Below are 14,853 nucleotides of genomic sequence, written 5' to 3'. Positions count from 1 at the left end.
ATTTAAACATACAAATTCTATATAAAAAACTGCATTTAAAATTAAAGGGTAAATAATTAAAGATGCAATCTGGGAACCAAGAAAGCAGGCTGCCTCAGGAGGTAGAGGGAAGGGGGGCTTCATGCATAATTAAATATGGATAGTGGAGGTTTTTAAGGTTTGGCTGCCTAACTTCAGGATTCCAGCATCACCAGATCAGTGATGATATTGAACAATGATGCTACAATCCCTGCCAACTTTAAAAACAATCCTGGAACATTCTTTCTACGAGGATTCCTTTTAAACCTTCTGGCCAATGCTATACCTCCTTGACAGTCCACTGAAGGGCAAAAGGAAAGAGAATGATAAAATCTGCGTGTTTTATTTCAAACTAACCGAAATTTTTACCTAGCATACATATCACAAGTTCTTGCCATGTAGGCAGCTCAGGTTTTTCAGGTCTCATGAGATACCCTCTCAAATTCCATTTGGTAGCTCTCTAGCTCTGCTAAGATAATCTATTTTTATTTTCTTCTATGACCAGGAAGAAGTCTGTTCTTGATGTTAAGAGTAAAAAATTTTGACAACCATTCCCCTAATTTGCTAATTTTATTTCATTTGCTAATATATTTTATAATTAGCCAACTGAAGCAAACATTTGGTTATGCAAAAACACCATTTTTACCTAGAATAAATACTGTTTTCTGAACAAAAAGGTTATACTGAAAAACAAGGCAATATACTTTTCTTTATTAAAAAGTAGCTTGAGCCCAGCTGGTGTGGCTCAGTGGTTGAGCATCAACCCATGCACCAAGAGGTCGCCGGTTCAATTCCCAGTCAGGGCACATGCTCAGGCTGTGGGCCCAATTCCCAGTGGGAGGCATGCAGGAGGCAGCCAAACGATGTTTCTCTCTCATTGATGTTTCTCTCTCTCCCTTCCTCTTTAAAACCAGTAAAGAAGAAAATTATTAAAAATAATAAATAAAAAGTAGCTTGATAAGAACTTGCATTATAAATCAGAACTTTAATGCTGCTTGGTTTCAATTCTTTTCCTTAAAATCACCGACTGTATATCTAAAAACAATACCTTTCTCTGTTAAGTTTAAGAAGGGCTGCTATAACATATAATGACTACTTTAGCAGCATAACCACCACACAGATTCTCCTAAAATCAAAAGTCTAGACTCTGATCCACATGCAGCAAGAATTTGATGGAAATTAGTGGAAAAATGCATATTTTATTTGTTTTTTTATAAAACATATAGTTATCTCCTCTGACTCACTTCCATGTGTTCTCTAAAAGGATGTGAACCCACTGCTTATTTCTGATATTATATCATGCCATAAATTAAGAAAATTCTACAAAAAATGACCAATGTTTACTTAAGCTTACAGCTCAGAAAACATAACCTTTTATTCAGATAAAGTATATCCACAGTCTGTACTATATTAAAGCGATCAATAAAAATATAACAAAATTAGATATGCAAAGTACATGCAGAGGGAAAACTCATACAACAGACATAACAGCTATTATTTTTAGGGATATGAGCATATGCATACGAAAATTTGCTAGAACAACAACAACAAAAAAAACAACCACCACCACTGCACTTGCTTTTTCTAAATATGCTGGCTTTGAAGGTGATAAGCAAAAATAGAAATTAATAAAAACAGCAGATTTTACTAATTATGCCATATAGTTTTTCTCAATGTCAGTGTTTCTCAGGTATAGACGAGGTGGATGGGAGGCACCGGCCACTGCTGGGATTTTGCAAGGGAATAAATGTCCCTTCAAAGGTTTCAGCATCAGAATGAGTTTACAAGCTCACACTGCCTCTGCATGTGACTTTAGAAACAGGATAACCTCTTATATATATATTAGGGAACAGGGCCCAGGGTATGTTCATTTTTAAAACAATATTGGATGCAAAGACTTATCTTCCCTATATGCCAGTTGATAATATTTTTAAAAACATTTTACAGTCTTTATAAAAGTCTAATTTTTTTGCCCTGGCCAGTTTGGCTCAGCGGTTAGAGCGTCGGCCTGCGGTCCAGAGAGACCTGGGTTCGGTTCCCGCTAAGGGCATGTACCTTGGTTGTGGTTTGTCCTCGGCCCTGGTTGGGTCGTGTGGGAGGCAGCCACTCCATGTGTCCCTTTCACATCGATGCTTCTCTCTCTATCTCTATCTCTATCTCTCTCTCCCCCTCTCTCTCTCTCTCTCCCCCTCCCACTCTATCTGAACAAAAAATGGAAAAATGTTCTTGGGTGAGGATTTAAAAAAAAAAGTAATTTTTACTAATAAGACGACTATCATCTCTCATTACCGGTATATGCTCACATCTATTTCCATGATATCTAGGAAGGAAACAACTGTCACTTACCTGCCCTGACACCTTCAAAAAAGTCATGGCCTCCCTGAAAGAAACAAGATTAAATGGAAACTTTCTGAGCGTCCTTATTCCTGGTGATCTCCCTCTACACCCACGTTAGCCTCCCCCTTCCATGGCACACCCTGAACCGCCACATCAGAAACTGGATGGGCTCTATGACCCACTCTCTGATCACCATCCTGATCCTGATGTGCTCAAGTATCTCCACTGCTGCAAAGCCCTGGTCTTACTGCGAGGGCCTCTGACCCTGCAACTCTCACAGTTTGTTGTGGCTTCATGTCACTCTTCATCCAGCCCAGCTTCCCCAATTAATGTGGTCACTTTTCCTTGAAAATGTCCTCATCTCCCTCAACCCTCCTCCCCGCCCCCCTTAATTCTGCCCTGGCAAAGTACCAGCACCAGCTGAATCCTACCATTTACCTCTGCTTGCATTCGAGGAGCTAAATCTTGCTGCAATAAAATTTTAAAACTGTGACTTGTTTCACTTAAAATTCATAATCACAAATCTCAAACAGGCATGGAAAACTGCCCAATAGCCCATGCTCTCTTGCCCATTCCCTAAGATAATGATTTAAACTGTCTTCTGTTTCTTTAACAAACTCTACCCTCACTAGATTCTCAGCTAACGACTTAACCTTCTACTTCATTAAAAAAAAAAGAAGACCTAAGACATGAAATTCTCTTCTCAAACACCCGCAGCCCAACTACAGCCATCTGCACCATGACTTCCCTCTCCTGCCGGTGGAAGAAGGGACCATCGCCTTTCAAAGGCCAGTCCCACCCTGCATTTCCATTCCCATTCCCTTTCCTTCTCAACGACTTTGCCTGAGGAGGTTTCCCATCTCTCTCTCTTTTCCTGGCATCAATGTAGGCAGTATAAATTCGTGGCTGGGTGCATGCAGTTCAAATGTCAGGGTTCACCTCCTGGCTCTACTACATAGTAACTGTGTGACCTTGGGGCAGTCATTTCTTGTTAACCCCTAATTTCCTGAAATGGCAGTATCAATGCATCAATCATAGGATTACCTTGATCCACATACCAGCACAGTGTCTGACACACAGTAAGTATTCAGTGAATGTTAACTATTATTAGTATCATCGACATGACCTGCATGCTCCACTATATCCTTCTCAATGATATATAAACATGTTCTAGAATCTTCCACCTTACAAGATAAAGGAACCTCACTTGGTTCCACAGTCCCATATTCTACCCTATTTCTGTTTGAAGAACAAAGAGTTTTAAACAATCTCCACTTCTTCACATCCCATTGACTCACTTCCTCTCCAAGTTACCACACTGTCACTTCTGCCCCAACACTCCTGACATGGCTTGCCCAAATCACCCATAACTTTAGTAGACAGCGATGCCTTAATCCTCACCTACCAGATGCTTCACCAGTGCTCCCTCCTCCTTGAAACACTTCTCCCTTGCTTTCCTGACACCTCACTCTCCTGGTTCTCCCCCTCCATCTTTCCCTTGCACTGCTCTTTCTACTCTAGCCCACTTCAAAATGTTGGAGCTGCTTGGGGCTCAGATCAGGGCTCTCTCATTTTCCTTCTATATGATCTTATCCATTCAACTGCTGAATGATCAATTCTGTTAAAATATAAGATCATGTCACTCCTCTGCTCAAAAACATCCAGTGGCTTTCCACTTTCTTAGAACAAAAATCAAAGTCTTACAGAGGCCTCCAAGGCCATACATGCTCTAGGCAGCCCTTCCCTACCCCGTTGGCTCTGACCTCATTTCTCTCACTCACCAGTCACCACCCATCCCACTCCATCCACAAGGCCTCCTTGAGGTTCCTAAAGCAGGCAGGCACGCCCCCCATCTGAGCTCTCTCTGCAGGCCCTCAGCATGGACACTCTTCCTCCAGACACCTGCACAGCGCACTCCCTCACTTCCTTCGGGTTTTTACTCAAAGAACATCTCAGTGAGGTATTCTCTGAGCAACCCACCTACAAGTTCAAACCTCCTCTCTACCCCTATAATCCATATCCTCCTTTCCACTTTACTTTTCTCCCTTAGTACTTATACTCAGTATGTTTTGCAAATTTATCTGTTTACGATCTATCTCCTCAACAACAAAATAAGTTCTGCGAGGGTTGGGATTTTGTCTGTTTTGTTTACCTGTGTATTCTTGGTGCCTCAAACAGTGCCTAGCACATGGTAAATACTCTTATTTGTTAAGTAAATAAATCTCTACAGCTTTTTATTTTTATTTTTTTAAAAGATCTTACAGAGCCCTGGCCAGTTTGGCTCAGCGGTTCGAGCGTCCGCCCACGGACCAGAGAGCCCTGGATTCGGTTCCCACTAAGGGCACATATGTTGGTTGCAGTTTGGCCCCGGCCCCGGTTGGGGTCGTGTGGGTGGCAACCAGTTGATGCGTCTCTCTCACATCGATGTCTCTCTCTCTTCCTCCCTCTCTCCCTCCTGCTCTATCTGAAGATATAGTCAAAAAAAAAAAATGTCCTCAGTGAGGATAAAAAAGATTTTACAGATTTTTTTTCTTTATTGATTTTTAGAGGGAGAGAGAGATAGAAACATCGATGAGAGAGAACATGGATTGGCTGCCTCCTGCATGCCCCCCATTGGGGGTTGGGCCCACAACCTGAGCATGTATTCTGACCAGGAATCGAACTGGTGACATCTTGGTGCCCGGGTCGACGCTCAACCACTGAGCTATATCAGCTGGGCTCTACAGTTTTTTAAAAATTGGTGCTAGTGTCTTTCAGATTTAAATATCTAAGCCATACCTCTAAGCTCCAACTCCTAAATGCATTATTTCCATATTTTCAACAATTAAAAAAAAAAAAAAGACTATAAATACAATTTTTAAAAAATAAATAAATGAATGCATTTTTTCCCTCATATCCATCATCAAGGCCTATTAAATCCTATCTCCTACATTTGTCTCAAACCCATTTACTCTTCTCCATTGCCACCAGTCTAGTCTAAGCCACTACTATTTTGCACCTGGATACTGCAATACACTCCTATCTGGTCTCTATATCCACTCATGAACTCCTTGAACCCATCTCCATTTAGTAGCATAACTACCTTAAAACAATGAAGGAATTCAGATTTAGAGAGTTTATGCCTTTTGCCCAAGGTCAGAGACCATGCCTGAAAAATGGTTAATTTCTATTTTGAATTCCATATAAGGTTAGAGGCCTTATACTTAAATTCTAATGTAATTGCTATTTCATAAAGGCTTAGTAACAACTTGAGAGTAATACCTCCACACACCTTAAGCTAACTGGCCCATTGGATTTTCATAGAGTACATTTTACAGGTAGTTTTCATTTTCTTATAGTTTTCTGTATTTTACATGTTCTACCATGACCACATATTGTTAATAACTCTAAAATGATAACAATTCAAAATAGTCTTACCATACAAGCTTGACTCAGCCGATATTCCATAATTAATACTTCTTGCAAGGTCTTTGAAGACCCCTCTATGAGTTGCCTTAATGTGATCTTTAGAGATGTTGGAGACATTTTATTAATTACCTATTAGAGAAAAAAAATGTTTACTAGTTTTAGACCAATAGTTTCTTTACTGTCTATAATAAACTGAGTTTTGATATAAATCATATTAAAATTTGCTCCTTAACAGTGCTTTCATATGACAGAGTTTTTCAAAAGTGAGATTATGCCTTAGGCTAATCCTGCCAAAGCACCAGGGTAGAATACCAGCACGACCACCTTCTACATGATCTTAGCATCCTCATTTGTAAAATGGCGATAATATTGCTACCCACCTCATAAATGGTATGGCAATATAGGATAGTGCAATGTGTCAGAAACCAAGCAAAACAAAGGGAAGGAACTTTTTCTTTAGTCCTCACTTGAGGATATTTTCCCATTGATTTCCAGATAGAATGGAAGGAAGAGAGGGAAAGAGAGAGAGAAACAATGATGTGAGAGAGACACATCGATTAGTTGCCACTGGCATGATCCCAACCAGGGCCGGGGATCCAACCTACAATGCACATACATGCCTTTGACTGGGAATCGAACCTGCGACACCCCAGTCCACAGGCCAACACTCTAACCACTGAGACAAACCAGCAAGGGCAAGGGAAGGAACATGTATTGAATACATTTCCCTTAGCTCTCAGGCAAGTACATTCATACATAGGTGCCTTTTACAAGTGAGGAAACCAGACTCTGATAAGGATTTTTCCAAGGTCACAAAGAGCAGGAATCCAAACCCAAGCCTGCCTACTCCAAAACCCACCTCCTTCTGCTATACAAGACTATAAAAGTAGTCAGGAATGTCAAAGGCTGATGAAAAGTAAAAAAGGACAAAGATAAAAAGAGGAAACTGTATCAGGTGAAAACGAGAAGTGAATAAAAATTTGTGTAATTTTGATGGCAAAGGGGAAGACAAAGAACAGTAGCTTGAGATAAAAGTCAAGGGGGGCTTTTTTCTAAGGGTAGTAAAGCTTTGAAAATAACACCCAATGTGCCACTGACTCAAGAAGGTAGAACTGAAGATACTGAAAGTCAGAGATGACTGATACAACTAGGTCCTTCCTATAGGAGGCAGGAAAGCAAGGAATGAGGACATAGATGGAGATGTTTCTCTTGACAAGGAAGTGAGACTCAGGTCAGAGGAATCAAAGAGGGAACAATGGAAAAGAGTTCAAGGAGCTCATATAATACAGCTTTGTTCATTAACAAGGAAACTCCTAAATGTCAAAGAGCCAACTTCCTTTTCCTCTGTTTTTTATCAAATGATTCACATTCTCATCTCAATTCAACAATTTTACTGAGCATCTATTATGCAATAGACACTTCAGGGGAGACAATAATGAACAGGACATGGTACTTGTACTCAAAGAGCATTTCCAACTAAAGAAAAACTCAGGATACTGCCTCTGCCCCTCACCTCAAAAATATATCAGAACCCCCAATAACATATAGCCTGACTTACATTATCAAGAGAAAAACAGTATTCAACAAGCCTACAGATACAGCTGAATAATATTCAACAAGCCTACTGATACAATTAGAAGAATTCTACCAAGGGCTATACAGATAGATAAGCCCCAACTCTTTCTCTGATTCTCTGTAATCTTAGAAAATAATCTTCTCAGTTTTTTTCCTTTATAAAGAAAGATGTCATTTATAACATTCTCTGAAAGTCTAGGCTCTGCCAGATTTAATCACCCCCAAAAGAAACCCTAGCAGTTAGAAATTCATGTATATTTAAATTATTTTACTTTTTAAAAATGCATTAAAAATAGAGCTGATACTGACACAGAAGAGAGGGTAGAGACAATAAATAGGAAATGAAAGCTTAAGAAGCTAACTAGAGAAAACAAATTGTCTGTTTTTTACCTAATGAAAAGAAGACATGAAGCTACTGGGTGAATATAAATGGGTGCAATTTTGCTCTCCTCTGCAGAAAGGCTGTGCAGTGTATTTCAGATCTGCTAACATGTTGTGAGATGAACTTTCTAATCCTTCCATTAAAAAACCAAATTAATTATTTCTAAAAACTTTCTTCAAACTGCTAAAAATGCCACTGATCAAAAAGTTTAAGCAAGTCACACAGTGGCCACTTAAGAAGTACTCAATAGCCTTGGCTGCTCTGGCTCAGCAGTTAGAGGGTTAGAGCATAGGCCTACGGACCAAAGGATCACAGGTGCAATTCCCAGTCAAGGGCACATACCTGGGTTGCAGGTTCCATGCTGGGTAGGTTGGGGTTGTGTGGGAGGCAACTGATTGGTGTGTCTTTCTGACAGTGATGTTTCTTTCTCCCCGCCCTTCCACTCTATCTAAAAATTAATGGAAAGCCCAGTCGGTGCCCATAGACTGAGAGATCCCGGTTCTATTCCAGGTCAGGACATGTGCCCAGGTTGTGGGCTCCATCCCCAGTGGGGGTCATGCAGGAGGCAGCCAATCAATGTTTCTCTTTCACATTGATTTTTTTGTCTCTTTCTCTCTCTTCCTCGCTCTCTAAAAAATCAGTAAAAACATATTTTTAAAAATCCTGTTTGTGATTAAAAAATTAATAGAAAAATATGTTCAGGTGAGGATTAACAAAAAAAAAGTACCACATTATACAAGTCAGAGGGAATGGATAAATTATTTGTTCATATCATACTGCAAAAATGGCTTAATTTGAATAGCAGATATTTAAAAAGATTTGCAAGGCACAAGAGAAATAAATCAGTATAAAACAGGTCAAAATAAATTACTTGTAAGAATATAGAAAGCATTTTAATAGAAACAATGTTTTCTAAAAGGGCAAATGGTGCTTAGAAAATAAAAAACTGAGCGATGCTGCAGATAGAAATATCTTACACTGCTGGATTTATTTCCTAAAGAAAAATCTAAAATAGTATATTCAATCACTTTTTAAGAAGTCCATAGAAACATAACAGTTAAATAAACAGATACTAAAAACCCAAAGTAACAAACTCCTATTCTACATTATAGTTGGCTACTGTGAAAATTTATAATTAAATTTCTCTATTAAACATTCTGCTTGGAGGTACTACCAGTATAGGAAATTGGGTAAGGGTTGTGGGGGTAGAAAACACACAAGATAAAGGGGGGGGGGCAGAAGGAAAGAAGAAGGAAGGGAAGAGAAGGAATGAAGGAAGAAGGAAAGATGACATTATTATTTATGCAGAAAATCCAAAGTAATCTAAAAACTACTAGAATAAGTGAGTTTAGCAAACAAGGGCAATATACGAACTTAATTTCAATTATATTTGTATAGGTCAACAAACAGAAAGCAATGAAGACCTAAATAAATAGCGCAGCATACCGTATTTATGGAACAGAAGATTCAACATCTGGCTCTCCTTTTGGGAGTCTGAAATTTTGTTATGTGCTCCACAGAGAGTACCCATATGACCAATCCACAGTGAAAGCTTTCACATATGTGCTGTCTCGACTAGTTTCTAGAGCAATTAAGCAAGTCCTGTGTGAATTAAACAAGTCCACTGGGAGAAAATGCTTGAAAACTTGCACCTAGTTTCCTCCAGACTTCACCCCATGTCCTTTTCCCTTTGCTGATTTTGTTTGTATTCTTTCACTGTATTAAATCCTAGCCATGAGGACTATATGCAAAGTCCTATGAATTCTTTTAGTGGATCACCAAACCCAGGGTTATTCCATTGCCTTTAAACTTCCAATGTTGAGAAATGTGAAGCCTTAGTGAGTGAAATGTTTTATTCTCTGACAGCTTGTAGGAGTAGCCAAAGGTTTCTTAAATTAGTCATAAAAAGAACTATAAGGGAAAAAAGGGATAAGATGAATTACATTAAAATTAAAACTTGTGTTCATTAAATGACACCATTAAGAGAAAGAAAAGGCCAGAAACGGAAGGACGATATATACTGTACATATACTGGATAAGGGAATTATATCCAGAATATGTAAATAACTCCTACAAATTAACAGTAATAATATAAAGATTTAACAGGCACCACACAAGAAGGAAAACGCACAGTCAATAAATATATGAACTAGGGCTCAACCTCATTAGTCATTATGTTAATGCAAGTTTAAAATCACAATGCAATGTTATTTTATATACACCAAAATGACTAAAACAAAAAAGACAAATATAAAGTGTTGGTGAGAATGTGGAGCAACTTAGTATGAGAATGTAAACTGGGCTTCCATTCAAGATGGTAGTACAGGTAAACACGGTACTAGAATCCCCCCACCATCACATCAAAAATACAACTAAACTACAGAAAAACCATCATTCAGAACCACCTGAAATCTAGCTGAATGAAATACAACAACTAAGGATATATATAGAAGCAGCCACATTGAGACTGGTAGGAGGGGTGGAGACACGGAATGGACTGGTCCCACACCCATGTGGGACCGGAAGGATATCTCAGCTGCAGAGGTCCCCCGTGAGGAATGAGGAGGGTCCCAGCCCCTAGTCCAGGGTCCCAGAGTTGGGAAGAGAAGTCCCCATAACTTCTGACTGTAAAAACCAGCGGGGATTGTGACAGAGTGAGATAGAGGCTTCTGGAGTCCAGGCAATTCCTTTTTTTTTTTTTTTTATCCTCGCCCGAGGACATTTTTCCAATTTTTGTACAGATAGAGTGGGAGGGAGAGAGAGGAAGAGAGAGAGAGAGAGAAACATCGACATGAAAGGGACACATCGAGTGGCTGCCACCCGCACAACCAACCAGGGCCGGGGACAAACTGCAACCTAAGTACGTGCCCTTAGCGGGAACCGAACCCGGGTCTCTCGGGACCGCAGGCCAACGCTCTAACCGCTGAGCCAAACCGGCCAGGGCCAGGCAATTCCTCTTAAAGGACCCACTCATGGATTTACTCAGACTCACTCCCTCTGAGCTCCACAAGCAGCTCAAACCAGGGACATACAGGGAAAAACTGAAATGTCTGGCATCATGGTGAGGCTGGAGGGGCAATTTTCTCCCCGACAGTAGTGCTGGCAGAAATCATGTTCTTTTTCTGAGCCCTTCCCCCACAGAGCCAGCAGACAGGCCCCATATCCAAGTCTCCATCAACCTATCGCTGTTCCCCCCACCCAGCACTTCCCTAAGACCCCACCCCACAAACTTGCAGGCTCACCCAAGCTCTTTTTAGTGACTTTTTCATACGAATGACCTGTCTTAACTTATGCTTCAGACGTTCATAAAATCTCTCAAACAAGCAGCATCTGGCCTGAGAGAGCCCCATATCTCTCACTATGTGGCCCCAATGTGGCACTAGCAATAGCCAGCCTCGCTTTGCAGCTTGGCCTTGCCTGGTCACTTCCAAGCCGAGCACAAATAGCAGCCATCAGCAGATTGCTTCATAGCTCATGCCAGGTGTCCCTGGGCAGAACTCTGGGGACGGCTGACCTTCGCCTGCACCTCCTGAGATGCACCACCCAACCACTTCACAAGCGACACACTCAAAGGGCAGACTCAGTGGGCACCAGAGCCCTGCTGAATTAAGTCCTGCTCCATAGGGTGGGTCCCTGCACAGCTGATCCTCCATGGTGGTGCCAGTCAGTTCTTGCAGCCAATCAGCCTGCAGGTAAATCCCTCCCACTGACATGCTAACAGCAATCAAAGCTCAACTACAACAGGAGGGTGTACAGCCCACAAGAGAAGAGGGGTGGTGCACCTGGAGTGCCTAGCTCGGAAAGCTGTGCCCCTGGACCCTATAGGACACCTACTATATTAGGCCACTCTACCAAGCCTGGGAGGTGTAGTAGCTCTATCTAATACACAGAAACAAACACAGGGAGGCTACAAAATACGGAGACAAAGGAACATGTCTCAAATGAAAGAACAGAGAAAAACTCTAGGAAAAGAATTGAACAGCCCTGGAAGGGGGAGAATAAAGGTAGGAAGAGAGGAAGGAGAGGATGGGGAGGAGGAGAAAAGAAAATGAAGACCAAAAATATGAACACTAAATTGTCAATAAATATATATCAATCAACAATTGAATCTAAAAAACAAAATAAATGAACATGCAGAACAGAAACAGACTCATAGATATAGAGAATATTTTGATGGTTGCCAGATGGGAGGGGAGGGTTGGGGGAGTTGGGTCACTAAGGTGAAGGGATTAAGAAGTACAAATTGGGACTTCCGGTCAAGATGGCGGCGTAGGTAAATGCGGTATCGCGTCCTCCCACAACCACATCAAAGTTACAACTAAACTACAGAACAACCATCATTCAAAACCGCCTGAAATCAAGCTGAATGGAAGTCGTACAACTACGGAATTAAAAAAAAAAGCAGCTACATCCAGACTGGTAGGACTGGCGGCGCGAGGGGTGGCGGTGGCGCGGCGGCGAGACGGGCTGGTCCCACACCCAAGCATGGTGGATAAAAATCAGGAGGCTCCCGCGGCTGGGAAGGTCCTTCCTGAGGACTGAGGGGTCCCCGTCCCACACCAGGTGCCCCGCTCAGGGTTCCAGTGCCAGGAAGAGAAGTCCCCATAACTTCTGGCTGGAAAAACCAGCGGAAACTGAGGCTCAGGGAAGCTGAAGCGGCTGGAACCCCAGGCAGCTCCCTAAAAGGCCGGCGCACAGACTTATCAGACTCTCTCCCTCTAAGCTTGGAGGGGAAGCAGCTTGAGGGGCACCAGAGACATACAGGGAAGAACTGAGCTGTTTGGTACTGGAGTGAGGGCTGGAGAGGGGGCTTCCTCGGGGAAAAAGGTGCTGTAAGAGGCCTTTGTTCCTTTGGTGAGCCCTTCCCGGGGGCAGCAGACAGAAGCCATATCTGGGACTCCAGCAACCTGGCTCACACTGGTAGCCCCACCCTGCTGACTCCCTGAGGCCCCGCCCTGCCCACACAACTTTCAAGCCCACCCAAGCTGTTGCCACTTGCTTAACCATAGGATTGGCCTGTCTTGGATCCTTCTTCAGGTTTTTCCTAAATTCTTTCAAACGAGCAGCATCAGGACTCAGCGAGCCCCATACCTCTCATTAAGTAATACACAGAAACAAACACAGGGAGGCAGCCAAAATGAGGATACAAAGAAACAGGTCCCAAATGAAAGAACAGAACAAAACCCCAATAAAAGAACTAAGCGAAAGGGAGATAAGCAACCTAACAGATACTGAGTTCAAAATACTGCTTATAAGGATGCTCAATGAACTTAGTGAGAACCTCAGTGAACTTAGGGAGGGCCTCAAGAACATAAAAAGGACCAGTTAGAAATCATGGATACACAGTTAGAATTAAAGGAGGCATTAACTTAAATAAAGAATAATTTACACAGCTTCAATAATAGAGTATGTAAATCCAAGGAGCAAACCATCAATTTGGAATATAAGGAAGCAAAAAATCCCCAATCAGAACAGCAAAAAGAAAAAAAGAATCCAAAAAAATGAGGATAGTGTAAGGAGCCTCTGGGACAACTTCAAGCGTGCCAACATTCGCATCTTGGGGGTGCCCGAAGGAGAAGAGAGAGAACAAGAAATCGAAAACCTGTTTGAAACAATAATGGCAGAAAACTTTCCTAACTTGGTGAAGGAAACAGACATCCAAGTCCAGGAAGCACAGAGAGTCCCAAACAAGATGAACCCCAAGAGGCACACACCAAGACACATCATCATCAAAATGCAAAAGGTTCAAGACAAAGAGAGAATATTAAAAGCAGCAAGAGAAAGGCAGCTAGTTACCTACAAGGGAGTACCCATTAGGCTGTCAGCTGATTTCTCAAAAGAAACTTTGCAGGCCAGAAGGGAGTGGCAAGAAATATTCAGAGTGATGAAAACCAAGAACCTACAACCAAAATTACTCTATCCTGCAAAACTGTCATTTAGAATTGATGGACATATAAAAACTTTCCCAGACAAGAAAAAGTTAAAGGAGTTCATCACTACCAAACCGTTATTATATGAAATGATGAAGGGTCTTTTTGAAGAAAAAGATAAAATGTATGAACAAACAAAATGGCAATGAATACATATCTATCAACAATGGAATCTACAAACAAAATGAACAGGAAGAACAGAAACATTCTCATAAATACAGAGAACATTTTGTTGGTTGCCAGTTGGGAAGGGGGTTGGGGGAATGGGTGAAAAAGGTGAAGGGATTAAGAAGCACAAATTCATTGCTAGACTGACAAACCTCAAAGGGAAAGGGGTTGGGGGGGTGGGAAGAAGTAAACCAAAGAACGTATATGCATAACCAATGGACACAGACAATAGTGTGAGAAAAGGTGGGAGGGGGGCGGGAGTGGGGAGGAGGGGGTCAATGGGGGAAAAATGTGGAACATCTGTAATACATTTTACATCCAAAAATAAAGATTTGAAAAAAAAAAAAAAAAAAAAAAAAGAAGTACAAATTGGTAGTAATATAATAGTCATGGGAATGTAAAATACAGCATAGGGAATATAATCAATAATATTTGAATAACTATGTCTGGTGTCATGAGATTTATAGGGATGATCACTTAGCATGTTATATAATGTCTAATCACTGAGGTGTACTCCTGAAACTAATATAATATTGTATGACAAATGTAATTGAAAAATAAAAAATGATTAAAAATACGAGAGAGAATGTAAAAAGGTACAACCAATTGGAAAACTATTTGACAATAACTACTAAGATGAATAAATACATTGTTAATCTAATTAAAAAAGGAAGCCATTAGACTGAGGAGACTTTAATGCTGTAGTAGCCTACAAGTAAACTAAAACCTAAGCCTGTAATGCCTCAAGGTTAAGAAATTGAAACCTAAGAACAACCAATCATGAACAGCCAACTAGGCTTTCCCCAGTAACCCAACTGCTTAAGCTATAACCAATCAAATAATTGCTTTGCTTTACTTCTACCTCTTCTCTATAAAAGTCTTTCTCCAGATTCTATCAGTGGATATATAAAAATGTGTATCTATGTTACTAAAAGACATAGACAAAAATGTTTACAGCAACACTATCTAACAGTAAAAACCTGCAAAGTCCATCAACAGTAGAAATGAATAAATAAAATATGATACATCACACAA

General features: G+C 40.9%; 1 protein-coding gene across 4 annotated transcripts in view; it reads right to left on the bottom strand.

Moving 5' to 3' along the window:
- Nucleotides 1–14,853, bottom strand: part of HIBCH (3-hydroxyisobutyryl-CoA hydrolase) — a 156,252-nt gene that overhangs the window by 2,596 nt on the left and 138,803 nt on the right. For 3 of the 4 annotated variants that reach the window (XM_036253436.1, XM_036253435.1, XM_036253437.1), the window contains exons 12-13: nt 5,773–5,892; nt 2,365–2,398 (exon numbers count right to left, since the gene is read on the bottom strand). In XM_036253436.1, coding sequence (XP_036109329.1) covers nt 2,365–2,398; nt 5,773–5,892 — 154 coding nt within the window. The remainder of the gene's footprint in view (nt 1–2,364; nt 2,399–5,772; nt 5,893–14,853) is intronic. The other variant, XM_036253438.1, reaches the window with a different exon arrangement.

This window comes from Molossus molossus, unplaced genomic scaffold (genome assembly GCF_014108415.1).
Source record: "Molossus molossus isolate mMolMol1 unplaced genomic scaffold, mMolMol1.p scaffold_m16_p_11, whole genome shotgun sequence".
NCBI classification, from domain to species: Eukaryota; Metazoa; Chordata; class Mammalia; order Chiroptera; family Molossidae; genus Molossus; species Molossus molossus.
The sequence above is the reverse complement of the archived record's forward strand: the minus strand, read 5'-3'. Positions and strand labels throughout refer to the sequence as shown.